This window comes from Echeneis naucrates, chromosome 6 (assembly GCF_900963305.1).
Source record: "Echeneis naucrates chromosome 6, fEcheNa1.1, whole genome shotgun sequence".
NCBI lineage: Eukaryota > Metazoa > Chordata > Actinopteri > Carangiformes > Echeneidae > Echeneis > Echeneis naucrates.
This window is the reverse complement of record NC_042516.1, coordinates 20,350,658-20,377,135: the sequence shown is the minus strand read 5'-3', so window position 1 is coordinate 20,377,135 and position 26,478 is coordinate 20,350,658. Positions and strand designations below refer to the sequence as shown.

The 26,478-nt window shown below is 43.2% G+C and overlaps 5 protein-coding genes across 11 annotated transcripts in view; all 5 read right to left on the bottom strand.

Moving 5' to 3' along the window:
• The window catches only part of gabbr1a (gamma-aminobutyric acid (GABA) B receptor, 1a), a 59,521-nt gene extending 55,466 nt beyond the window's left edge, over positions 1 to 4,055 (bottom strand). For 3 of the 6 annotated variants that reach the window (XM_029504459.1, XM_029504463.1, XM_029504460.1), the window contains exons 1-2: positions 1,389 to 1,699; positions 1,146 to 1,284 (exon numbers count right to left, since the gene is read on the bottom strand). In XM_029504459.1, coding sequence (XP_029360319.1) covers positions 1,146 to 1,284; positions 1,389 to 1,397 — 148 coding nt within the window. In that variant the 5' untranslated portion in view covers positions 1,398 to 1,699. Of the gene's footprint in view, positions 1 to 1,145; positions 1,285 to 1,363; positions 1,700 to 2,472; positions 2,509 to 3,629; positions 3,695 to 3,976 lie in introns of those variants that run through there. The other 3 variants (XM_029504458.1, XM_029504462.1, XM_029504461.1) reach the window with 3 other exon arrangements.
• A 3,843-nt stretch (positions 4,056 to 7,898) lies between these two features.
• sh3bp5la (SH3-binding domain protein 5-like, a) lies at positions 7,899 to 16,828 on the bottom strand. Its single transcript, XM_029505313.1, has 6 exons — positions 16,123 to 16,828; positions 14,438 to 14,500; positions 13,704 to 13,832; positions 12,353 to 12,517; positions 11,279 to 11,452; positions 7,899 to 10,022 (listed from the first exon to the last, which is right to left on the bottom strand). Exons 1-6 carry the CDS (start codon positions 16,360 to 16,362, stop codon positions 9,477 to 9,479), a joined length of 1,317 nt encoding a protein of 438 aa, XP_029361173.1. The 5' UTR covers positions 16,363 to 16,828; the 3' UTR covers positions 7,899 to 9,476.
• A 464-nt stretch (positions 16,829 to 17,292) lies between these two features.
• On the bottom strand, positions 17,293 to 20,873 carry mgat1a (alpha-1,3-mannosyl-glycoprotein 2-beta-N-acetylglucosaminyltransferase a). 2 transcript variants are annotated; one of them, XM_029504537.1, is made up of 4 exons: positions 20,658 to 20,873; positions 20,478 to 20,564; positions 18,872 to 19,784; positions 17,293 to 18,659 (listed from the first exon to the last, which is right to left on the bottom strand). In XM_029504537.1, exons 3-4 carry the CDS (start codon positions 19,502 to 19,504, stop codon positions 17,961 to 17,963), a joined length of 1,332 nt encoding a protein of 443 aa, XP_029360397.1. In that variant the 5' UTR covers positions 19,505 to 19,784; positions 20,478 to 20,564; positions 20,658 to 20,873; the 3' UTR covers positions 17,293 to 17,960. The 2 variants fall into 2 exon arrangements, with proteins under 2 accessions (XP_029360397.1, XP_029360396.1); XM_029504536.1 differs by lacking the exon at positions 20,478 to 20,564.
• Positions 20,874 to 21,429: 556 nt separating this feature from the next.
• LOC115045601 (uncharacterized) lies at positions 21,430 to 24,403 on the bottom strand. Its single transcript, XM_029505367.1, has 2 exons — positions 22,092 to 24,403; positions 21,430 to 22,002 (listed from the first exon to the last, which is right to left on the bottom strand). Exons 1-2 carry the CDS (start codon positions 22,838 to 22,840, stop codon positions 21,927 to 21,929), a joined length of 825 nt encoding a protein of 274 aa, XP_029361227.1. The 5' UTR covers positions 22,841 to 24,403; the 3' UTR covers positions 21,430 to 21,926.
• Positions 24,404 to 24,556: 153 nt separating this feature from the next.
• Positions 24,557 to 26,021, bottom strand: rnf183 (ring finger protein 183). The gene has a single exon (XM_029505366.1). It carries the CDS (start codon positions 25,932 to 25,934, stop codon positions 24,951 to 24,953), a length of 984 nt encoding a protein of 327 aa, XP_029361226.1. The 5' UTR covers positions 25,935 to 26,021; the 3' UTR covers positions 24,557 to 24,950.
• Positions 26,022 to 26,478: the final 457 nt, after the last annotated feature.

Genomic DNA, 26,478 nt, shown 5'->3' with positions numbered 1-26,478 from the left:
CAAAGTGTAACGCAAAATATGTCGTCAGTGTGGTGCGCTGATCAACACAAAGCAGAGCAGCTCTCTTATTTTCACTGTATATTTGAAACAACAACAATAAAGCTGTCTATCCGAAATATTTCCATTGACAGTCATCAGCTGAAATCAAAACAAGGGTTCAGAGATCATAAATCTAATCTCTGTTCCTTTGCTGTGGTTTTAAATTCCACATTTCTCTGTTAGACGCCAACTCTTAACTTCCTCCATGTTGTCTTGTAAAACGTCAGTTTTCGCAGATCTTATCGAATCTGAACCACAGAAGGTCCGGCCGGCATCAACGTTTTTAGCAGACAACTAAAATCAATCTCCAGACAATCATCTCCGAAACCTACTGCTCTCATCAGCCTCAGAGATCTGCACGTTTCACCTCATTATTCACCGTTTGTGGTGCAACTTCAATTGCTCCCTCTCACCGGTGTCACAGCATCATTTTCAGACTGTAGCTGCGCCGCACAAAACAGCAGACAGACACAGTGAGGGTCTTGGTGGTGAAAATTGAGGAGCACTTAGCAGACAAAGAGCCAGATATTTCCCTGGGGGTTTGGCAGAAACCAGAAACAGCATTAAAAGAGTGTTCCTGGTGGAGTCCAAATGAGTGGCAATGTTGCTCTGTGTAAATTTAAAAAACAGTGTGCAAGAAGTTTGCAATCTCAATGTAAAGAGTGAGGATTTGTTCGCTTGCTCACAGCTTGTTCCTGCTGCTCACAAGTGGCCAGATTTTAAATTATGGGAAGTACTGTTGGAAACCGGGACTGTAAAAAGTGGCTTTGATTTTATGCAACTTAAGGTTACATCACTTTACTTTGAAGTGAATTTTCATGTTAGAACTGAAGAGAATAAAAATAAGTCAGATCCCAATCCTCAGAAAAAAAAGTTTCAGAGACTTTCACTGTTTCCTCTGTGTGCGGTAACACACTGTCAAAACAACTTCGATTTCATTTTGCTGTAATTGTGGCTTCAGTTTTCTGTTGTTCCACCACACCGGGCAAGCGAGAACTGATCACAATGCTGTCTGAGAAAATGAATTTTGTGACAAGATAAAAGAAGAGAGGACGGGAGGATAGAAAAAGAAAAGGTCAGCGAGAACATGGCTGAATAGGACTTACAACATCTGCTGTGCTGTGTCATGTCTGTCCATGTGCCATTGGGTAAGCACTTCCTGACCTTTGGCCCCACGATCACTCGGTTTCCCCGGCATATGTACTCGATCTCATAATCCACAGGAAGGATCTGCACACTGCGGATCTGAAAGAGAGGCATGGGCGAGGAAAGGTGGGGAGGAGGAGAGGCAGTAATTAAAGAGTGATTGATGCTCTCCTCATACCTGTCTTTCTAATTCATTCACGGACCTTCTCCATTCTCTCTCGGTGCAGTCGAGTCCGATGTCATACGGCTGTGAGGATGAGGCTCAACACAATATTGTCTAAATTGATGGACTGTCACACAGTGAAATACTACAGGAGAGGCGGAAAATGTCCATGTTTTATGGGGGGTTGTTTTATGCGGTGAAGAGCGAGCAAGATGGAGTTGAGGATTTCTTAGGCTGAATGTTCATCGAAGCTCGATCCATCAACATGGTGTACGTACACGATGTCACCTCAAATGTGAGGGAACAGCCCCTGAGGAGGGTGCCGTGGGCCTCAAGAAGTGGGAGGACATATCAGAGACGGATGTTTGACTCTTCTATTGGTTCATTAACCATAAACAACAACAACAAAAAAAAAAAAACCAAACATGATTATATCCACCAAGTGCCGGTTTTGAGAACATCAGGTTACATGTCACTGACCACCCGGTGGATGTTTTTACCCATCTGGGATCCCGTAGCACCAGAAAGCCACAGCTGCATCAGGAGCAGCCGTCAAAGTGTTTTAGTACAGCAGCTGTGGAATCCATTACTCCGAGTGACCTTTGACCCTGAGTCAGTCACTCATCAAGCGGACAGCAGTAACAGTTTCATGGCTACACTTTGAAACCATCTCCTCTTTGCTCTAATTTGAGTTTTACTGCTGCACTTTAGAATCTTCAGAGCTGAGTGCCACTCCACATGGAAATTAGTTTTCCTTCTTATTATTCGTGTTTGACCTCCACTGCGCAGAGATTTGGTGATAGTCGTCTGTTAACGTATCTTAAAACTGAGTGGAAGATAAATACATAATTAACCACAACTGATGTTGAAAAACAACCACGGTCTAAAACGCAGCTTTCAATGGAGCGTCCGAACATACTAAGAATGAATGCTAAGGCTGAATTTTCAGCCCGTCATCATTTCACTTTCACATCCGTGCAGTTACAGAAATGTAAACTATAAACTGTAGGAGCTGCACCAGCAGAAACATCCGACCAAAATAAATGAGATTCCACAAACAAACACAAGAACCAAAAGCTTCCCGTTAACATGAGACCGAACAGCAACAACAGCAGGATACTAACTTCAACGGGAAGCGTCAACAGCGGAAACTGACCGATGGTTCATCTCATCTGGCGAAACAAACTCACAAACAACATGTCTGCTCGCGTCTGAGACACGGCCATCACTGGCCCCACCCCCTCCGATGGCCCGCCCCTCCGATGGCCCCGCCCCCTCCGGACCCATTATTAAGTTAAAGTTGTTTGATTTCAGTTTGTGTTTTATCTGTAGCACAAAGAAATACACACGTGTATATATATTAGATTAGACTTATATGCATTAACAGCAACAATTATAAGAAGTGAGAATAATAATTTCACATATTTTAGTGTGATGATGATAATGAGTGTATTTTGGCTAAAGGTGCCACCTATCACGACCCGTGAATGTGTCTTCACAGCTGGAAATGTTGCTGTCAGATTGTTTACACCTCCCATGATGGATAGGTCCTGTGCTTCTCAGACACGTCATGTCAGGACAAAACCTGGTTTCCTTTGGATCCTACATTTCCCATATTCAGACCTGATAGTGTCCCTTCGTTGTCTTGCCAATGAAAACGTCTTTCAAATTCCGTTGCTTTAGCTCCAAACACAAGATTTCCATTAACAATTTGTATTCTTCAGACAAATTCACAGGGGATTTTTTTTCCCAGACTTTGTGAGGCTCCCTCTAGAGCCACAGAAAATGTTATAAAACTACTTTCAAGGCTGAGTCCTTATCTGCAGGAGTCTGTGGAGATCTTCTACGATGTCAGACTATGATGCATGCTTACATTGAAATACTTCTCTATCATGTCATGTTTTGTTTCACATATTTGCTTTACTTAACAGTTCACAGCCGAATGAGGTATGGAAAGATCGGAGGGAGAGCAGGACATTCAAGGTCAAAGGTCACAGCTGATCTGGGTCATGTTTTTGGTAAGCAAATCAGAACCAGCAGCATATGAACCCTATGGCCGTAGAATATTTGTCAAATATGCTCAGTTTGTTCATTATCAATCTTCACATCGAGTTATAATCACCGGCTAGTTTTTAATTAGTAAAATGTCACCACTTTACTTTCTCAGACTAACAATGCTATATATTTCCCATTCGCTGGGATTGAAATAGATAAAAGTTGAGGCATTAATTGTCAGACACAGTGATAGCTATCTAACACTGTAACGTCATCTTCTCTGTACCTGTTCTTGGGTCAGGCCTCTGTAACGGATGCCCCCATCCCTCGGAGGCCGGATGATGGCGCAGCCTGCAAAAAACAGAAGAGGAGTAAGAAGACGGAAGGAAGACAGATGACAAAGGCAGAGAAGAGGAACTCTGTCTCCAGATAATGTATCTATATGACACCAATGTGATGTATTGTCAAGTTAAAAGACACTTTCCTTCCTGCACAAATTACAGTACTTTATTCAGGCAACTTAGCAATCTCTGCTGTCTTACTGATGCCCATTAATGCATATTGTAAATAGACACAAGTGGCAAACACGCAGACTGAATCCATCATACCCCCAGTCACTTGCACACAAATTACCTCCAGCTGATGAATTATGGATGGGCACAACAAGAGATAGAAGAGAATAGAGAATAATCAGAAACAGTAGCTGTGCCATCTCTGGATCTGAAAGAGAAGGAAGAAAGGGAGAGCGGTTTTATCAGAAAGTAAGAAAATGTAACAGGGAATTGGGGGAAATGGGGTAAGAACAAGATTACTGAAAAAAAATACTGTAAAGCTAGGCCCTCATCGTTGGATACAGTCTTTTTTTGGATTCAGTGCTGTCCCTCTAAAAGGGATGCAGAAACTCTTTTCAACCTGGCTGCCTGTGTACACAGCAGATGAGCTCCTGCGGACAGCTCAGCCTCACTTGATCCCCAGCTTTGATTTATTCCAAAGGATATACAAGGTCTCAGCTCAAGTTCTGCAGGCCTATACTGATGGTGTTGAAAAGCAGCTGGCTGCAGAAACATTTCACACCAAGGCAGAGTCAAGAGACTTTAGAGCTTTCTTAGTATCATGGTCGAAAACAGCTTGTAGACCATCAACACAAAAGCAGTCCATTGCAAGGCAGAAAGGTGTGTTGACAGCTTTTTAAGGCACAATGACTCATTCCATCTTACTGCAAATGAAACTCCACGGATTTATTTTGCCAGACTCGCAATGGGCAGTTAAAACGAACAGAAAAATATCGAAATCAAGTGAATATTGATTACAAATACAGTCCTTTTCATGCCATGTCTTTTTCCTTCTTGTTGACATGCAGTGCCCACTTAGTGCTGCAATGATGAGCTGATTTCTCAGCAGAAAATGTGTCTGTTTTGACAGTCAAATGATGGCAAACTTTGTCTAATTCAGGCTTCACGAATAGTAATAGTAAGATGAATGCCTTCGTGTTTTGGATTGCTTTTTGGAGAAATAAGAAGAGCCACATACAGCAGACGATTATTACAAATCATACAAAAATATTCATTATCAACCTGACTGCACACAGTTTGTTCCATGGTTCCGGGTGTGTTAGACTTGTAGAATCTAATTTAGCCTTAAAGCATTTGCTTGAAGCAGAGATGAGGCAGCGGGCTGGAGGGGTCTGTTAACTCCACAGATTTCACACAGCTCCCTCTGGAGCCGCAAAAGGCTTCACACTACTTTCTTCTCATGTATGTAGGAGTCCTCGAGCTGGAAACAGACTTTGATGTGGGGGATCGGAGGAGTTCCTCTTTAAGTGGACCACAAATTTACATTTAAATCAAAAACGCAGGGGCAGACTTTTATGTTACCTCGACCTGACTGAATGTATACAGAATGACTGTGTTAATCTCTGCAGAAAAAAAAGAGTCAAAAGTCCCTGGAGTCCGTGAGCCTCTGTGCCTCAAGTGCTGGCGGGCAGGGAAGCAAAAACACACACACAAGCACAATTGAATATTCAGTGATAAACACATTATATATATAGCTGCTCATTTGCAGTTCTGAATAATAAATGTTGTTTTATGAGGTTGTCACACAGACAAACACTGAGGCGAGGCACTAAGGGGGTTAGTGTGTGCTAGTGGGGTGTGAGGGTGGGGGGATGGAGGGGGCATAACAAGGTAAAACACCACAGTGAGGGAGACAGATGGTAGCAAAGCTTGCTTGTGGAAGACAGACAAACTCTGCTGGATACTTCATTAGCATTACCCACTGTATTTTTAGAGTTCACTGACAAGAAGCATGCAGGAGGTAGACACCACCTGAGAGTGTGTGTGGTGTGTGCGTTAGGAGTATGTTGTTGTGTGGGAAAAGGAGGAGGAGGAGGGGGGGGGGCAGAGAGGAGAGAGAGGAGGGTGGTGTCGTGGAGGACAGCCCAGCAGGAGTCATTAATACCACCGATCACACTCTGAGCTGGATAAAAGCAAACTGTGTTAGTGAGAGTAGCACGTACGAGGCAGCAGAGCCAGCTGACTCCATCAGCTGCAACGGCACCGAGCGGAGGGTGGGGGGGGTGGAGGAGGGAGGGGGGGGGGGGGGTCCGGCCACTGGCCTCCAGCTTTCTTCATACAATTAAAGCTTCTCTGCTCCAAAACACTGCACCTCTCCACATTCACCCCCCCCCCCCCCTCCTCCTCCTCCTCCTCCTCCCCCTCCTTCTCCTCTTATGTCACTGTTACACACACTGTTGCACACAAATCCCACAATCACACACTCCCCCACACGGACACACACACACACACACACACACAGTCTTCCTCCTTGTGTGTTTATAATGCCGGAAGCTGCATTGGAAGGGGCCGAGCCGGTCCGACTCAGCACCACGGACAGCTCCGCCGCTCCGTCCGCTCGGGACGCGCGCGACTTGGCGCTCCGGTGCGGCATTTTCGTGCGCGAACCGCCGAGACGTGCGGGTCACCGCGAGGCCGCCACCGGCCGCACGCTGACGGCGGCTGCGAGGGAACCCGCGACGGCCTGGAGAGGAAGGCCGACTACACATCATACCCCCCCCCCCCCCCCCCTCCCCCCCAAGACAACTCTCCGTCATTGTATGAAACGAGATTAAGGTGTCATCTGCTGACACCGGTTTCATGCCGTGCAAAAGGCGTAACCCCACCTTCCCCCCACCACCCCCAACAACACCACCATCCACCACCACCGCCGCCGCCGCCGCCGCCGCCGCCACGCCGTTATCCTCCCCGTCCAAGAGGCACAGGAGGATAAATGCAGGCGGGATGGTGGCGGCTCCTCAACTCAAAACAAATCCGGCCTGCGCCTGTCGGAAACGTGTGGCCTCTGCGTCCAGGAGGAGGAATGAATGTGGCATCCGACTCCACGATCCGCTGGAGAGACGGAGCGTCTCCGGAATAAATGCGGTGTAACATCGTAACCCAGAACAACAGTAGCATGTAGCCGCCTGAAGCAAAGCTGTAGCGTGTGTACTTACTATTAGTTTCGATGCTCTCTGTCAAGATAACAGTTCGTCCTCCGGGATGGACCCCGCCGACGGAGGGAGGTGGGGGGGGGTGGGGGGTGGGAGAAGCCCAGTGTCCGATTATTTGGTAAAAATTTGCATCTTTGCAACGATATTTCTTTTTTTTTTTTATGGCTGTATATAATATGGCTATAGATGTGCAAGCTGCTCCGTGCGTAAACAGACTGTTACAAAACCAAAACGTTTCTCATTCGGGCTGTTTCCGTGTATTGCAGTTACGCATGGCAAATGTAAGAAATGACAAAAATCCATACAAAAAATATACATGCACTATATACAAAAGCATCCCCGTAAAACGACGAAACACCGATTCACCACACTCCCCTCCTCTTTCCCTCCCTCTCTCGCTCCCTCTCTCACCCCCCCCACTCCCCCCCTCCCCTCCACCTCTCTACAATCTTGAGCTAATTCTCGACGTCATGATGGAGACGCGCCGTGCGTAACTGTCCCACTCTCACGCATTTATCCCATTTATTTTATTTTATTAGATATCCTTCCTCCTCGTTTCCAAGACCGAACGCACTAAGGTCCCGACCCACAACTGCGAAATATCATAATGAACCTTAAGACGAGGCTTTGGGTGGATGTTAAGCTTGTGGATTTGGCCCACCGTGAATAATAATATCTCTGGAGGACTAGACGCGGACGGAGGTGCAGATATGGCGCCGTGGTATTAACAGACTACACGGTTAAGCTCTTTCCCAAAGCGCATCGCAGCTTAAGTCAACGAAGCAACAACCACTGGTCATCTGTTATTTCACCTTTCTCCCCCCCCCCCCCCCCCCCCCCCCATTTGGCCTCTGCTCCTCCTCTGACATCTATTCTGAGATCAGCAACCTGCTTCGTATTTATACAGCTGCTGAATAATTGAGGCACGGCTGGGGAAGACATAACCTCCCCGTCTCTCACATCCATTTTCCTGTGTCAGAACATCACAGAAAATCTCCAGCACATCCGAAACATGTGACGAGAAAAACGTGGGAGTCACGGGAGCCCCGTTAGTATGATCTGCTTTATTGATTATAGGTATGATTATGCATGAACTGGGATCAGTGGGGATCATTCTGATTAATTCACAGATGTCAATAAAAATGGTGAAGACCACTTTGTTAAGACATAAGTGAGGGTGGTTCAGATAACACACACACACACACACACACACACAGTGAACTCTCCAAATGGGCTACACAATTGTAGCTGTACTCCTCAATATCTTCCAGCTTTGTAATAATTACATACATTTACAAGTCATTTCTTGACTTTGTTGTTCACCATTGCACCCTTCGACAATCAAAGTACAATAACATAAAGGAAAAAAAAAAACTAATGGAAATCAAAACAAAAAATATTAATAGCTCTTCAAGTTTCATCAAAAATGGTGTGTAAGTTAGATTATTATTTTTTTGAATGATTATTGGGCACAGTCACTGTTAAATTGTTCGAAACAGAACTACAGACGAGTTTACAACAAAGTACTACTCATGCTAAAATGGATAATTGTTCAGTGGCAAGGCACACTTCAAATTACAAGGGCACATAAAAAAAACAAAAACAAAAAAAAACAAGGCAAATACATAAGGAAATAAATTTTTTCACCCAAAGTAAGTACTACATATACAAATGTAAACACTAATAAATTAAATTATAAAATTTTGGAGAAAGGCTTTTGCAGCACAATGTAATAATAATTAAAAAAAAAGAACATGGCTGAGCTTTATCATTTTAGCTCAAATTGTGTCAGTTTCAGCATATAGCCCCTGAATACATGTCATAAATGTCTTTTTAGATAGCTAACTCAGAGTGCATGCTGTCAGAGTGGAAACAGTTGATCAGTCTCCATCGCTTCAGAATCAGCTCCGTTCATCATATCAGGAACATTCAAAAAACGCATTCTCTCGTGCCAAAGAAAACAAGAAAAGCACTACTCACAGCATCTTCCATGAAATGAATACATGAGACATGAATTCACACATGCTTTCACTCTGCACTGGCAGAATCGTTTTTATCATTTTTCCCTGCAAACTAACTGGGCAATGGTGGATATAGAGTAGGGATGTCAGCGTGTACAGAGACCATTTGGCCTCTCCACCTTAAAGCAGTCACTGATAAGAACACGACTTTAGGGGAAACAAAAGAGTGCTTTGGGGTTGTTGGGTTGTTTTTTTTTTTCCCAGCCTCGCTGTTCAAACAGGACTTTTGATCATTCTTCACCGATCCTTCATGCTCAAGGAACAAATTCTACCTAGAGTCCCTCAGAGGGAGAGAATATACAGTATACATATCCTGGAGGAGTGTAAGCTCTGAAGGGTCCAGTAGTGTTCTAACTAGGCTGCATGTTACCTGTGATCAGTGTCAGCTTTACAATAATGTGTTGTCAGTCAGCATAAGTGTGCTTATTTACACCAAGTATGATACACCTACATCTGCAGCAATCCAGTTTTACATTTGCAGCTAATTCAATGTCTTATACTTTGGTGGGTAACTATGCTTGAGGAATGTTTACCCTACTTTGTATTTTTTGATATCTCGCGTTTGACTTTCGCAGCGATTTTTAGAGCAGTAATCTGTGCAGCGGCCTCACAAGCTGAAGCTTCGGTGGTGCTGCTTGTAGAACTGCTGCTGCCGCTCTTTGGCGGTTGTTTCCACCAGCTTGTCTCTTTTGTCAATTACTCCGCCCTTCTCTTTCTCCCCCTCATCGCCAGTCACACTCCCTACATCACTGAGGTCCCCGAGGTGCTCGATGGAGTCATATTTCTCCAGGTCGGAAGCGATGGTCTGCAGGCTGAAGACAGAGAGGGAATCTGACCCCGCTCGTTCCCTCTCCTTTTCATTCTCCTTCTCCTTGTATTTCTCCACCAGGTCAATGGTTGCATCCACTCGATCTTTCCCGGTCGCACCACCGCCACAGGCTCCACCCTCTGCTTGAACTTTGATATCGGATTCAGCTCCAACCGGAGGGCTGCGCCTGGCGCACCCAGTGGGACGGCCTCCTTCAGCCGGGTCCCTCCCCCGTTGAGCGTGAATCTGCTCACTGATTTGCTCCAAGTTTCGCAGGGCAATGGAATAGCGGGTCTTCACTTTGGATACCTGTTGCTCAAGCTGCAGCACTTTAGCCTTGTGCTCCTGCAGTCACACACAGGACACAGAAACTGTGTACGTCTAGCCAATCTCAAGGTCAAAACAATATGTTACTGCATTTCTCAAACTATGAGCGGACGAAGAGTTTTTCAAATGAGTCATGAAAGTTCTTAAGAGATCTTGATCTTTGCACCTTTTTTTTTTTTTTTTAATTTAACAAAGATGCCTGCTCTTAATGTTCAGTTAGGGCTGCATGATGGGTAAAATGTGTCTTTGAGGAAACTACGTTATTAAAATTTGGAGAAAAAAGAAAAATAGCAAAGAAAATAGCTGGCTACATGAGACGCCCTGAGTCACAACAACAGTTCTGTTATCTTTTACAGCCCCACCATAGTTTATGAGACTGTTCTGACTCACGAAGGTTAGCTGGCTCCCATCTACGAGAGAGATAGGCAGAAAAACAAAGACTTCACACTGATCCGTGCTGTTTGTGTTTGTTGAAGACTTATTATCTCCGGCAACAAGATGGAGGCTGTGAAAGAGTGTGGCTTCTACTTTAATCATTCTGTTCCTGCTGGGTAACTAATACTAACTAGCAGTTGTCTGAAGACATCAGGCTGATGCCTGCTCAGCACAAACAGTGCAGATGAAATAGAGAGCAGACTTTCAGTTCCTGGCCTGTCTGTGCTCTGATGATCATTAAACTGGGGTCCTGGATTTAGCAGATGCATTTGCTGTGTAGCTGTATGGGGCAGTATGTAATTTTAAAATATGGATTCTATTGACATGTTTATAAGTGGCACAGGTTTTCTGTGCACATGGTTATATCACTGTTTTATGCAGAGTAAAATTAATATTTGTAGGCACAAAATGTTCTACAGTTTAGCTGATAATGTGAATTTTACATAATTTCAATACGATGAACACAATGTTGCTTTTTCCTGTATAGTGGACCTTACAACTTAGTATGAACCTATTTAAGATTATTTGCTTGGTTTTTATTTAAGAGGAATGTGCACTAAAAAAAGATGTGTCCTCTCTGTGATGTAATAAACTTTCTAAGTTACTCAGTAAAATATAATGTTTAACGATTTCTGTTTGTTTCAAAACTATTTTAAGTTTATGGCATATTTCATGATTACTGCAATAATATTGTGGATAGAATTTAATTTGGTGAAAACTTCCATATTGTCCCATTCCTAACTGTGAAAATTGGAAATAAGGTGAAGGGCACACCACATCAAATCGTCTGTCAGCGTCAACCAACAGAGAAACCACTCGGCTCTGAATGTCAGCGTTACCTCCAGTATGTGGTTGAACTGGGCCTTGAGCTCAAAGTAAGGCTTGGACTTCAGGATGACTCTTTTGAGCGACTTTTGCAGCATCTGAACCCGAGCCTCCGCTTCCTGACAGGCATGTGTGACGCGCATGTGCTCCCTCTCACTGCGGAGTCGCTCCTCCTCTGCTTCGTTCACCTGCGACAGACAAGCAGGAGCAGGTTGGTAATACACAAGAACAGAAAACCTAGATCATTTTATTAAGGGGAAGTAGAAGACATCAACCCTTTTCTTCATTCAAACACCAACATATCGGTAATAACAAAACAAAGAAAAACTAGTCAGATCGATGTGTTGACATCATTTCCAACATGTAGAAGATGACAAAAATGTTGCTCATTCATCCAGTTCTTGTAAATATGCTAAAATAAACCTGATTATGGACTACGCCTATGTCTTGTCACTTTCCAATCAGTGTTACACAAACTTCTTATCCTTTAAATGTCACTGCTGACATGCAGTGTCCCATGTGAGACACCAGAGTCTTCCTGCACCGACTGCACTTCCCAACCCAGGTCTGGTCTCATTGTAACTGGGGCTGAGCTGAACAGGAATCTGTTTGTACAAAGAACCTGGGGTATTTTCAACACCAGGTCTCTTACAGGTACTTCATGAATCCAGTGTGTGTGATTAGCAGAGTGGAAAATTGTTTGGTGTAATTTGTTTGTTAGAAGAGCGGTCACTGTTGTCTTGGTAATGACTAAAGGGGATGAATAATTAAAAATAACCCCTCCTCCCCTCTGCACTCTCGGTTGCTGTCTGACTGTGAGCAGGGCTGAGCATCTCTACTACATCATTCAAATACATAATTTGACTCTGCCTGTAACATTGCAGTTATCTACAGAAAGGCCATGCGCACCACACAGTCGGACTTCCTGTGCCAGTGAGATAGAAATAAATTTCCCTCATTATCTATACTATCTAACTCTGTTAGATAGTAACTACACATCCCTAACGCTAATCTACATTCAAATATTTCTCTGACACACACATGCACGACAGCACAGCAGAGCATGCCTCCATTCTCTACTTTATTACCTTAGAGGTTGCATGGTTGAGCATCTCCTGCCACGTGGGATCCAAGGTGTTCTTCCCATCGGCCATCAGGCCCTGCTCTGCCACGTAGACCATCTCCCTGGCAGCTGTGTGCATGGACACAGCTCTCTCGTAGCTCAAAGCTGCCTTCTGGGTCTCCTGCTGTGCCTACGGAGAGCAGACAAACCTTTTAAGCTCTGTAGGGGTGAAATGTGACAAGGACATGACCCGTAGTTCTCCTAGATCCAAAGTTGTTGTTTTTTTATTTTTATTTAGACAATTCAAAGCTTGATGAGAGCAAATCAATCAGGCCAAGAACAGATTAGGGAATAAATTCTTTTGTTGGGGTTGTTGTATGTTTTCATGCGGTAAATGTCACACAGAGCCTGCTATAGAAACAAAACAAGTGTCTTATATCCAGTGCGTAGACCTATAACCAGTTAAAATGGACTGCAGTTCACACCACATTAAATCGCCAGACGTGATTATATTGCTCTTTCTGCCGCAGGATTACCTTTACATGCTAAAAACTTCAGTCACCAGTGATGATGGATGAGGGTTGCACTCAGGGACAAAAGGTCACTTTCTTTTCAGGAGACACAACGTTTACTGATAGATACCGATGAAGGACGCAGAGCTGAAAACATTTTGTCTTCTGTAAACAAAGCGGCTCGTCATAGAGGTGACCCTCTGTTGTCATCAATATTAGTCAAGTTAATAAGGATAGCACGCCACTTTTACCGTACAGTGGAAACAACACTTACTGTGTTGAAGGAATTTATGAAGCTATAGTCACACTTCAACAACTCTGAATAATCTTTAGCACAGCAGGGGAAGTATTTACAGTCACACTACACTATGTAAATGGACAAATACACTTCCAAATGCAGCTGGTACTATTGAATGCTAGTGATTCTACTGTATATTTTGGGAGCTACTCCTATTATGAGGGCTTTCTACTTACAATTATATCACCCCCAAGATGCATTTTGGTGCTAAACAGGAAGAGGACAAAAGGATGAGGTCTTGCTTACAGCTCCAAATGAAAGCAATGAAATAAAATGAACTTTGTTGCATGTTCATGTCAATTCACAATGAACAACTACAGGTGAGATTATAAAAAATGGTTTCCTCAGAATCTGAGCAGAACCTCTGGATGTTGTCGGGAATAAGCATGATCTAAGGACATTGCAGATACCTTTGCTGACATTGAGGATAGAGCTTAAATGAACCTGTTCCTGGGAAGTGGATAAATTTAAATCAACTTAAATATGGTAAATTGTATTTCTGACACAAAGATACCTTAAACGGCTATTTAAACAAATGGGTATCGACACATGTTGTTTGTGTATACCTCTTTTGCAAGGCGGCGAGCTTCATAGTACGGTCTTGCTTTCTCGATGCAGCTGCCAAGCTGTGAGCTCTGAGCATTCAGTTTCCTGGCAGACTCTGTTAAGATCTTCCGGTACCCTGATCTGGCATCCTGGTGGGTTAATGCATGAAAATGACAAGATTAGATTTACCTATAATGGAATGACTGATTCAATTTTACACAGGACAATAGCTGGATGTGAGCAATCAATTCACAGTGTGTCAAGCCGTCAGCACAAATGCATTTTCTGTTTTTCCGTTTTTGGAGCTCTCTCTTTCCCAAATGTCACCCCTTGAAAACAAAATTATCGTATTTATTAGCACCTTCTGCATGAGATAACAAATATTTAGCAATAGAGAAACAAAAAAATTCTCAGGATAGTAATAAAATAAATGCTTTAAATAAACATTTTTCACAGTATTCACAAGATTTGTTTAGCCATAAATTTCGCTTTTCTTCGAATCTGTTCTATTTATCACCCATGAGTGAGAAGAGTAGACTTCAATAAGCAACCAAATATTTGCTAAAATGTCAGAATTAGGGCCAAATTAGATTTTTTTTTTTTTTAACACCCAAGGTGCAATCTTCAGATTGCTTTGCCTGAGCACTGGTCCACATAAAATCCAGGTATTAAAACCTGTAAAGTATTCACCAATCTCCTTGGGATAAGTAAAAAACTGACTGCCAAAATTATTGCTGATTCAATTTTTACTTACATCCAGTTGCAATTCTAGTCTGTTGATTTCCACACTGGCTTCATTAAGGTGCTCCAACTCTTCCTGTGGCAAAAAGAAAAAGAATGAAATGCAGCCACTGATAACTATATAAAATAAGTAGAGCAGCATACAGTAACTATATAAAATAAGTAGAGCAGCATACAATAACATAATATTGGGTAGTAAGTCATTCATGAATGTTTCCATAGTGCGTCTAAATGCCAAATGCGGGGACGTTTAGGTGGATGCTGGCAATTAAATATAATCATGTAACCTCTAGAGGTTGACTGAAACTAGACTGCAACAGCTTTGACATGTATATTGCTAGATAGACATGAAAGTGATAATGAAGATAATCACTTTTAATCTCACACAGCTGGCGTACAGCTACAGTGTCTGTTGGGATTAATTAAAATTAATCCAGTTGTACCCACCCATGCTTTCATTTTGAAGACAGCCTACACATAACATACTTGTCCAAATTTTCAAAAATGAAAAAGGGGAAATGAAACGTGGCTTCTATGCCTGAAGCATCCACATGCATACATGATACAAAACACACAACAAGGAGCCCACAAAGCAAACAAGGTTTGAAGTACGGCCGGATAAATATTGCTACATGACCAAGTGCAATGTCTAGACCACTGGAGGTGGAATTTTTGATGAAAGGTAAAATGTGATCCTACTGTGTTACAGAGAAGACCTGCCTTACAAAACGTATTCTAAAGATGGAAGGGAATACAAATGCTGTTGGGTTGGTTTTTGTTTTTACACATTTTTAGGACTAAAATAAACCATACAAGAAGTGGTCAAGGATCACAGAATCATGAAACAAGCAGCCACATCATTGGTCAAAAGTTGTAACACTTACGTACACCCAACCACATTTCCTCATTCCAATTCTCTCAGTAAAAATTAAATATGGCCATTCTTAAAACATGTGAGATTTTATCTCATAAGCTCTTTGTATTGTTGGTCCCCATACACCAAAAAGTTTTGGCTCCTAAATCCCCATTTGTTTGGATCTTAAATCAGTTTTATTATGCCCAGAGAGGTACCCAGGTTGGTCTCTGGTGCACTGTAATACCTGAAAATAGCCGATGATACGTGCACGAAATAAGTGTGTTATTTTACTAACATAACCACAAAGATGAGTGAAGTTAACAGAGAACCGTAAAATATGACTTAATAGCCTTACATGACACAAACACAAGCTCAAATACCCCAAACGAGCAAACAAACAATAAAGACAAAAAGGACAACAAAAGGCCTCTTTCTTAATCCTTACAGTGCAAACAGTGTCTTTCACTGAGGAGTAACACATCCATGTCTGAGCACAACAATACAATTATCATCAAAAAGTAACCAATAAAGCATATTTCACGGTAATTCTCCAATCAGCGTGAGTCTGTAAGGACTTTACTGTGTCCTGTAGGTGTGGTTATAACTAATGTTAAAACAAGAAATAAATATAATCAAGTTCTTTATGGAATTCAAGACTTTAATATCTTTCAGTCTTTATTTCTAGTAAAGCACACCGGGGCGCTTTTTTGTGATTCAAGTGATAATAAGAATAACTTGTGAAGTTATTAACATTATTTCATCACTAACAGTTGGTTGATGGGCCCCTCATGGGAGGAAAAATGACCACAAAGACAGCAAACATCAGCTGCTGGCTCTTGTACCTGGATCCGGGGGTCCAGTTCCTCCTCATAGGGGCTGTGCAGCTGCTCTCCCAGGCTTTTTTGTTTTTCGCTCTGGCCTTCCCGGCTGGTGTCCCTGTGTCCAATTTCTAGTGTTGCTCCGTTGGTCTCTGCAGCTTTCACATCCTCGTCCCCATCCCCACCGGGGATAACCTCCCTCCAATCCCCGGTGTCCGACTCCCCGGAGCCCGCGGGGCTCTCCCGCAAGTCGCCTGGCTCCATTCCAGGCCGGACAGCTCGGCTAGCAGCGGCGGCGGCGGCGGCAGCGTCAGCTAAGGCTTCGGCGGCGGGTGTGACTGCTAGTTTGCGAACCTACAAGCCCTGTCTTTCTCACAGCGCTCGAGTGTTATTAAGGAAGGGGTAAATATGAAAATAATCCCAGAGGTAGCGAATGTCGAGGAGTTTCTCCATCTGCCACATCCAGCCGCACCGAAACACGGCCCCTACGGGAGCTAGCCTAGCATGCTAACAGGCTAGCACCGTAGCGACGATCTAACGGCTGCTTTTCAGCAAACAGAGGGGCGCATTTGTGAAACCTAAAACGAGGCCCACAACCGTGTGGCCCAATCCTGTGCGTTTGTCTCCCCATCTCTTATAAACTCTCCCTTGCTTTGGGGAGGCAGGCAGGGTGGCTGGCTAGTGGTTTCGCTCTCACATCATCGTTACTAACGAGGTAAACAGACGAGCACCGGTCCTTGAGGCGGACGCGCCGCGCCGCGCCTTTTTTGGACCAGGACGGCCACCGTAGACACCGACACTGTTGTTGGATTACAAAATATCAGATGTGTTCAAAAACCTTATAGCATCCTTAAAGATGTGAAGTTGTTTATTTAGTAGATGCCATAGATTGTCACCTTTTTGTTGGATATCTAACTTTAATTGTGTTTTGTCTTTTTTATGAGGTCATAAAATCAAAGGAAGAGCGCCCTTATATATGCAAATATTTTCAGTAAATTATGTAATTACCCAAAACATTTCCATATAATCTGTATCTGTCTGTTCCCATCTACACTGTGGAATATTCAAAGTGATGATCCTGTTTTATTTTGATAACTATCACTCACTCATGATGCATTCATAAAAAAAAGTCCTCCATACACCTTTAGATCATGTGAGAATTGAGAATATAGTGTACAAGTAACCAATACCAAATGAAAATTGTTGATTGTTTTTATTCCAAAAATATACAAACACATAAATGTTGCAGTTAGCAAGGTTAACAAAGCTGCAAGCAGGACATTGAAGCAATGAATCATTTAGGAAAATTATTTGAAATTGGTACATTTTCAGAAATAAAATTACTTTCATAGAGACAAAAACAAGAATCAAGCAATGGATTATACTGTAGTTGTGACCAGTCGCCAACACCATAATCAAGTATACCACAGATGATTTCATATTAATAACCAAACATAAACAGTTCTGATAGCGGTTCAGAAATTGCAAATAATTTAAAAAAAGTGGCAATTTGGTAATTGCATTGAATGCATTAATGAATGTCATGTGCACAATAAGCATAATATAAAAATAGATCTCGAGTGAATTACAGCAGTTTTTCTAATAATCTGTTTAGGCTGCATCCTACACTGTAAGAAATTAATGAAAAAGACCTGAGTAGCATTGGCAATGATCCCTACATCAGAAAGAAGGGCAATCCATTCTGCATTATCAAAGAGAATAGACAATGAACTATAGTACACTTAATTTGACAACAACAGCAAAAAAAAACTTGCAGGACATCTCTCTTTGGTCTAGAATCTCTCCAGTTTATGTTTTGAGTTTACAAAAAGGCTACCATACATAGGTTTTCTCCTTGATTATCAGCTCCATGTCGGATCATACTTGGTCCATCCTGGAGGAGGGGATAAGTAGATTCTCCTTCCTCTGGAGATAAAACTGACAATTCCTCTGTATCCTGTCCTCGGGACACCTGACTTCAAGTCTTCCATGATTCCCAGATTTTTGGCCATCAATTTGAAACTGTCTTTATTTGAGTATTGAAGGCGAAAGGGCCCGGGTCCATTTAACTTCCCCAATTTAACATCTTCATATGTAACCACAGGAGCACTGTAAATTTCTTTCTCAAAATTGTTTCTGTACGTCTCCTCCTTCAAGTAACTCAGGTCTAATTTGGTAAAAGGCACAAATTCGGTATTCAGTTTCATATAACGTAAGTATTTGTCATAAAACTGACCTAGGCTCACGCCTTGCCGGCCAAATGTTAGAGTACGCGAGATCTCTGGTCGGATACAGGCACGGTTGCGGCGTTGCTCTGGCTGACGCATCCAGTCATCCCAGAAAGAAGCGGGCCACTTCGGCTCCAGCTCCTCCCACAATTCCCTGAGGAGCATCCAGCCCAGACCAGGAAAGAAATCTGTGCGGTAGAGCAGGTTAGCTTTGGCAGGATCCACAAATCCATCCCTGCCATTGTCATTCCAGGCAGACACACACCATAGACTGGGGTCGGATTTCAGGAGTGGCAGCAAGGCTCGGAAGTACTCAAAGAAGTCTGGCGCCACCTGGAGTAGCAGATAAATAATTCAATTGGTGTGATATGACATCAAGTTAAATCAATTGTTTTAGGGATATGACAACTTATCAGCCGCAAAATATGGAAGCTATGCAATGTTCAGCAACTCAGTTATAAAAGAATTAACAGTCTAAATGTATGCAGGTCATGTCTAAGCATTAACTGAGGCAATTTAATTACAAAAAGTGTCAATGTGATTACCTCCAAGTCATCCTCTACAATCACAACAGAGGAGTGAGAAAGGGTCTTGAACACTTGGTTGAGAGCAAAATGGTAATGCCTGGAGATTTTGTAGTAACCCTGAAACTTCTTGTGCTCCGGCCGCACAGCTATGTCTGACAAGTCTGGCTGCTTCAGGTGAGTAACTTGATTTCCGTAGGAACGAATGACCGCAGCAGTCTCTGCATGTCCACAGTCCTGACTCACAATAATTGGGTAAAGCTCTGCTGAGGGACGGTGCAGCAGGAGTTTGTCCAAGCAGCGCCGCACAGTGACCCTGTTGCAGGCAATAACCAGGATAGGAATGACAGGCTCGGGAGCAACTTGAACCTTGGCTTTGTTCCTGTCTGATAACTCCAACACTGACTGTTGACTCTGAATCTCTCGCAGGATATTTTTCTGATTTTCCAGTTCTGCTTCGAGTATGTCTGCCATTCGGAACAAATCTTTGACCACATCGATGGAAGGATTTTCAATCCCGTCACTATTATCTTGGCCTGGATCACCCAGCTGCCCTGTTGGGGATCTTCCCCACAGGAAAAGCACCAGTATGGCATTCCAGGTGATGAACAGGAACGTACCACAAAGAATGACAGAGCCTCTTGTGCGGAGCATGGCCCAGAAAATCAGTCGAAGGGAGGGAGGTCAGGACGACAGGGGCTGAATTACGAAGGCTTGTCCTTATTACAAACAATAGGAATGGAATATGGGAAGTACAGCCTGTATATCATCACAAGTGCATGATCAAAACGGTGAAGTCACACCTTCTGCAGTTACTAAAGGTGTAAGGACACAATACAGTGTCTATGTACGTGAGAGTGGCTGAAACATGAGAAGGACTCATCTTGGAAGTTGTAATTCTGCCAGATTTTCAAATTAGAATATCATCTTCCATCTGAAAGAAAAAGAACACATTGTACTCTGAGAAAAGAATAGCACGAGGATAGAATAGGCGATGGATGAAAATTAATCTGAATAGAAAAGAGGACTTCAGTTTAGAAAGCATGACAGTAGTTTCTTTGTAATGTTGTTAATCTTATCTAAGTATGTAATCTTTGCACCATGTCCACAATTTTTTACATTATATACAGTTTCATTCCTGATCATTCTAACACACTATTTTCTCAGTTAATGTAGAAAGGAGAAAATTGAGAAGAAATTCAGAAGTTTAAGATCTAGGTTGAAGCGCAGTCCAAAAACTTGATTTCAACAACATATGACAAAAGAAGAAGAGCATTTGAAGGGGCAGAACCTGTTCTGTGTTTGTGTAACCTTTCCAGTCCTATCTCGTCTGGGGGGAAAAAAAAATGTACCGACTTCAAAGCAAATAAGCTGCTTTGAATATCGTCCAGTAGATTCACTGTACTGAAGAAGCTAATGATAAATAAAAACCACAGATCAAAGTGGTTAAACAAATCAACAACAACAACAGCAGCAGTAACAACAACAAAAACCACACACACGCAAAGCAAACGCTGTAGTTAGTTGGACATGACATAAAACCGGAAAAGCGAGCGTGTGCTGTTTTCCATTTTGTGGGGAGTTCATGTGATCGGGAGTGATGAATCAGCCAACACTGTCTGATCACCTGTGGCTGGTTCGGCAGATCAGCCAGACCACAATGAGAGCCACCTCTTCCTGCAGCTTTTACAGATGTAACTGCGTTTATTATGGGCTGGGGAGGTAAAGAGCGTGGTTAAAAAAAAATAAAATAAATAAGAATGAATAAATAAAAGATAAAAAAAAAAACAAAAATTAGCCCCCTTACCGTGACAGCGCGTCCACTTCTTCCTCCTGTCTCCATTTCTTCGCCCACTTCCCGACTTTCTTCGATGTCAGCCGGCCAAAAGTTCAACCACGCAGCCGGTCATGTCGGGTGGAGCCGGGCTCAAAGTGCTGTCGGGACAGTTTTTCACTATCCGAAAGTCGGTAGTTTTTGTTGTTTCTCGCAGGGCTGGCAGACAAGGAGGAGGAGGAGGGAAAGTAACACGACGACTTCCTGGTTAGAGGCGGCCCGACGGGAAGTCCCGCCCTAAAGGAGACCTCGAGGTGTGACGCAACGCGGTGACGTCAGAGCGGCTGATGCCTTTCAGGAAATGGTGAAATCTGATTTTTTAAGCAACGCGTGAGAATAAAGAGGGGGGAAAAAAAGAATAAATAATAATAATAACGTTGACCTGCCGTCAGTCTATCTTTCCCTTTTGTATGGCTTGGCTGCAGAGAAATGGACGTTTGTCATTTGCATTTGTCCCAGGAAAAAAAAAATAAATAAAAAATTGGCCTCATCTGATAACAGCCTGATACTAAATAACAGACAGCAGTGTTGGCTTTAAATGGAAACCTATTCAATTTTTTTCATCAAGTTAAAAAAGGGCACATATATATATATATATATATGTAAATTAAGTGGAAGGTTCAGAGATACCTGAGAATAATGCCATGCTGTTTGTCAATGGGACTTCCAATAAACAGGTGAACTGTGTCATATGTTTGCAAAAATGAAAAGTCATCACAGCTGTTTGAAAAGTACAGCATTTCCTTCTGAAATAACAGACGTATAAAGCAGTATGACGTATGAATACTGAAGTGAAGTATGATTGAGTGACTTTACAGTCGCAACCACTGCCAGTGATCCAGTTTCAAATTTAATAACATGTAGTCTCATACAAATGACACTGAAGATTTTTTTAGGTCAATAAACTGACAGTGAAAAAAAAAACTAAAAACAAAACACTTTCAAGACACAAATGGGAAGTGTTTTTTTTTTCTTTTCCTTTTTTTTACTGAGTTTTTTTTTGTATTTGAATATTACAATTTCTGAGAAATTATTTACTTTTCTCAAGTTCAAAAATAAAATGTATGGCCATTACTTGAACCACCTCACAGGAAGGCTTAAATGAGATGTGGCACAGGGGTCAACAAAGCTGGATTGTTACACTTTGACTGTGTAAGGGCCGAAAGTAAACAGCCTTCAAAACAGCATGAGGTTGAAGTACAAATGTTGCAGATCACAGTTTGGGGCTGAGACTTTGGACTCTCAGTCAGGTCTGTCCACAGCTGGAGTTGTCTTTGGAGGAATGGAGGGCGGTGGGATGCTGGATCTGTCCGGTTCCCTGAAAGAGGAAATGACCTTATACCAAACATTATGTATTCTATGTTTTTAAATAATCCAACTAGGCCAGATCTTGGCTGCAGAACTCACCTGGAGGGAGTTGTTGTTCCCACCTCTCTCGTGTCCTCTTGGCACTGCAGATGATGATGCGCATCCTCCGAGCTGCTGCTCCGCCTCCACACCCCCCCCAGCCTCAGCATCATCAGCTCTGACACCAGGTCACTCAGAGATAAACAGGTGCTCTTCAGTGCTGACCAGCCCTTTAGGACGAAGCTCGGTACCTGTCCTGCCCTTTCTATAAAACGTGGGGACTTGAAGGACACTTTGAAAACGCCAGCCGGGAATTCACTGAATTCCCGAATGAACTCTATTTTACAGATGTGTGCGGTGTGCTCTTGGTGTTTAATCATCCCTATGATTTTAGCACATATATATCTTCCAGGTGAAAGTTTGTGCGCCAGCTGACGCAGCGGCGCGTTTTGGACACAAGGCGCAGCGGAGCGCGTGTCCTCTGGGGAATGCGAAGGTTTCGGATTAAATAATTTATTAATAATCTTAAAATCACCCTTTCTCGACCTTTTTGTGTGCAACTGGGACGTCTTGTAGGCGACAGCCAGCCTCCCTCCCACCACAGCGTGCTCTCCTCGGAGGAACTCGTCCCAAGCTGACGCCTCCTCTGACCGGGCGCGCTCCGCCGGAAAGTCCCGCTTCGCCCCGCCGGTCAGTCCGAGGTTGTACGCCGAGGTGACAGGCCGCTTGGTCGGCGGATTCCGGCTCCAAATATTCCCCCGACACCGGAGAACGGCTGACAAGGCGGAGGCGGAGGGAGTGGAGGCCATGGTGGTCTAAAAGCCCACAACAGAGCCCTTTAAAATCGGGGACTCTGGTCTCTATCCAAGCTGTCACATAACATTTAAATGTGCATTTGCGTAAGGAGTAAATCTGAGGGGGGGGGGGTGCTCCAGTCTGGGTTTTCCAGAGGGGGGCTTCATTGGGGGTGGACCTTAAGGCAATGCTCATTAGCAACCTGTAAAGAATAACACACTGCAGAAACAGTATGAGCCAAACATGAATCAGAAGTTAAAAAAATAAAATACAATCCTAAATGCTCCATCACAGAGTCACAGTCCGGCTCCTGCTGCTCCTGAATGCTGCTATTATTTTATTAACGATGCATAAAGGCAACTTACCATTTTAATGCTGAAGCTGTTCATTTTAATGACTTTATACAGCTGAATACTTGAATCAGTAGCATAGGTGAGGTGTTTTAAGATGATCAGTGTGACTATCCATTTGCTTAAATAAACTGTACATGTTCCTTTTCTATTTCCATAACTGGAGGTTTTAATCTTTATCTACTGATACGTGTGCAACCTTTTCAAACAATGACTTCAACCAACGCAGAAAATAATGTCTCACTGGGACTGAATTTGGATTGTACTGTTTTGTTAGTTCCCCTTGTGGTCACAGATAAAAACTGTAGGGAACCAAATAGTGTTGACAACTTCACTATTTCACAAAAAGTGAAATCACAAAACAAATATTGTGCAACATAATTTAGTTATTTCTTCTTTCTAAAATACTCACACTCAAAGGCTGGGAGCCACTGCACTGTTTTACGTTTTCTACATTAAAATGCTCTAATCTCTAATCTTTGCCAAGACTTTAAAGTTTCATACTTTAGTATTAGTACGATCCACTTGGTGTGTTTTGCATGAGATATATTTTATGCAAGTATTATAAAATAGAAATAGTGAAAAAGAAATAGCTGACATTTACTTTTCCATATTTCTCTGAGAGTCCTGGAGTTCATATTACGTCTTCTTAAGGCAGCCACTGATTTCTCAGATAAAACACAAAGGCATGTCAAATATGTTGAAGGATTGAACTGAACTTATTCTCAGCTGTCATCCCTGCAATGCGTTTCAAATTTCATGATTTGCTTTCAACACATTAAGTTCTTGCCACAACAAAGAGCAGACTGGTATGATGCAGGTGATATCTCCTCTCATTTGTGACAACTGAACCTGAGGGGGTGAAAAGTCACGCTGTCCAACAGGTTTGTCAGCCTCAAAGCAACGAGGCACAGCTGAGGAGAAAACTAATCGGTCAACCCACCCTCTTGGTTCATCTGTTTACAGGACTAGAGAGTATCAGGTGTCTCAAGACAGGTTTCTGGCAATGGCAAAACAAGCATGCATCAGGGAAATTGACAGGAAGTGATTCAGATATCACAAGAAAGATATGCAGAAAAACAATTCAAGGCAATTAAAATCAAGCTGGCTAGTGTTGATTCAATCATTCATCTTCTAACGCTTATCGATTCCAGATTGCGGGGGGTCTTACAGCCTGTATATATATATATATATACATATGTTCATTCTGAGCAATGACCTTTCAGCATCTCTAAAAGGCTTTATTTGATTATATGATCGGGAACAAAGTCAATTCTCATGAATAAAAAGAGGAAATACTTACAAATATACAAATCATCTATGTAGCTATGTACAGCAAGCTGGTCTATGAACACAATTTTCCAAAACTGCTCAGCCAGATGCAATCACAAAGATATTCTTCATTGTAGAGTTTAGTGCATTGGAAGATTTACAGCTTATTTGTTATTCTGAATAGTTTCCTTACACGAGCTTTCACAGTAATCACGAACATGCTCAGAAAAGAACACAAAGGTAAGGCATAAAGAAAAAAACGAAATGTGAGTTTCATTTCTTCCATGTGCAACTTTCAGCATGTCTTTCCCATGTTTTAAATAAATGTTGCCGTCCTTGTTCTCCTTAATTTCTTCACTTCACTGCACGTGACGTAGCACAAATGTGTCCCAGTGCTTCGTTTGTTCCCTTCAACATGACTCCAAAGAGTAAAAAAATAGAGGTAAAACTTTCAATGGGGAGCACTTCTGGTCCCTGAGTGATTGTCTTTCCCTGCCACCTTTCAGGTTTGCGTGAATCTCCTTCCAGGTTCTGGGGTAGTGTTGACTGTTGCGTTCCCTGTTGGCGGAGGCTCTCTGCCAAAGTTCACGTTAGGGATGATCACAAAGGCCAGAATTCCCACCAGCATCAGAGCCACTGTGATGGTGATGATGGACGCCACCACAGCGTAGTAGCACTGGTCCGAACGAAACAACCTGCGCAGACGGCCTCTTACCCTGCTCGGAGGCCTGCCCACGTCCACCACAGTGGTTGGTGCTATTCCCTGTTCCAATGCACTCAGGTGGAGGTCACCATTTGCAGCCATTTGGGCTTCCTGGTTCTTTTTGGGCAGATTGAGGATGTTAGGCTTGGTGGGGCTGGTGTGAGGGGCGTTCTTTAGGAGCAGTTTGCCCTTGCTGCGTTTGAACCGGATGGACAGTGCCCTCTGCATCTCCGGTGGAAGCTTGCCTATGATGCCCTCATTGTTGCCCAGGCGGGGCAGATCCTGGCCATGAGGGAGCTCAGTCACCTCACGACACACAGGACAGGACAGGGTCTTAAGCTCAGGAGAGGTCACGTTGATGCGAGCCAGACACTCCAGACAGAAGGTGTGACCACAGGCCAGCAGCTTCGGGGTCTTGAACACATTGTCGTAGGAGCAGAAGCACACAGCGCACTCCGTGTCCTCCACGTCATCCTCAGGGGGGGTCGCCCTCCTGCGGTCACTGTGCCCCTCTCTCCGGTCTCGTCTTTGGGCCTCCTCACTCCTCCCACGCCTTCCCCTTTCCGCCTGGTGCCAGTCTCTCTCTCTCCTCCTCCCTCGTTCCCCCCTCTCTGAGTCAATGCTCCTTGATCGGCTCACCCTTGGAGGGTTTCTTTTCACTTGCTCCTCCTTGCTGTTCCTCTCCTTCTGGTTGAGTTTGGGTTTGACATTTTGGGCCGGTCTGTCTCCATGGCTGTGGCCCCAGCTCCCCTCTGGCCTGTCTCTCCCGCTGTCGTCACTCATGTTGGAAGGACAACGTTAGAGGTGGTGTGTCAACTGGAGCCTGACTTAGAGTTTCCCAAAAAAAAAAAAAAAAAAAAAGCTGCGGAAAATAAGACCTCAGGTGAGTTTTCCCATAAACAAGGCGAGGAGGAAATTGAGCATTGGAATTTATCTGCACAGTCACCATCACTGTTTCATGATGATGAAGCAATAATTTCTCACCTTCCTATCATAACACCTCTATTGTATTAAAATGCTGTGTTTGCTTAATAGGCTTTCCTCCACAAAGAATGATTAGCAAACATCAGCAGTAAGAAACTACAGTACCAGGAGTGCTACTGCTGAACCAGACCTGAAACTAAACTGAGCTTAAAAAAAAAAAAAACTCTGAGTGACATAAACAGCATCATTGTTTGGAAAAGGCACAGGACACTCAATGATACCCATCGGCCTGTCATAGTGCGTCATTCACATGGGGAGTTTTTAAATGAAAATCAGTCACAGTTCATTATTTAGCAGCTGTTTTTTGTTTTTAAAGCAGAAAATTTTGCTTGACTTTTTGCAT

Coding starts and splice junctions, on each gene's coding strand:
- sh3bp5la (XM_029505313.1), bottom strand. CDS start 16,362: ATGGAGCCAGGCGACTTGCGGGAGAGCCCCGCGGGCTCCGGGGAGTCG. Junction 11,453..12,352: donor TCAACCATGCAACCTCTAAG/GTAATAAAGTAG, acceptor TGTCTGTCGCAG/GTGAACGAAGCAGAGGAGGA. Junction 10,023..11,278: donor AGTTCAACCACATACTGGAG/GTAACGCTGACA, acceptor GTGTGACTGCAG/GAGCACAAGGCTAAAGTGCT.
- mgat1a (XM_029504537.1), bottom strand. CDS start 19,504: ATGCTCCGCACAAGAGGCTCTGTCATTCTTTGTGGTACGTTCCTGTTC. Junction 18,660..18,871: donor TTGTAGAGGATGACTTGGAG/GTAATCACATTG, acceptor CTGCTACTCCAG/GTGGCGCCAGACTTCTTTGA.
- LOC115045601 (XM_029505367.1), bottom strand. CDS start 22,840: ATGGCCTCCACTCCCTCCGCCTCCGCCTTGTCAGCCGTTCTCCGGTGT. Junction 22,003..22,091: donor GGAACAACAACTCCCTCCAG/GTGAGTTCTGCA, acceptor TTCCTCTTTCAG/GGAACCGGACAGATCCAGCA.
- rnf183 (XM_029505366.1), bottom strand. CDS start 25,934: ATGAGTGACGACAGCGGGAGAGACAGGCCAGAGGGGAGCTGGGGCCAC.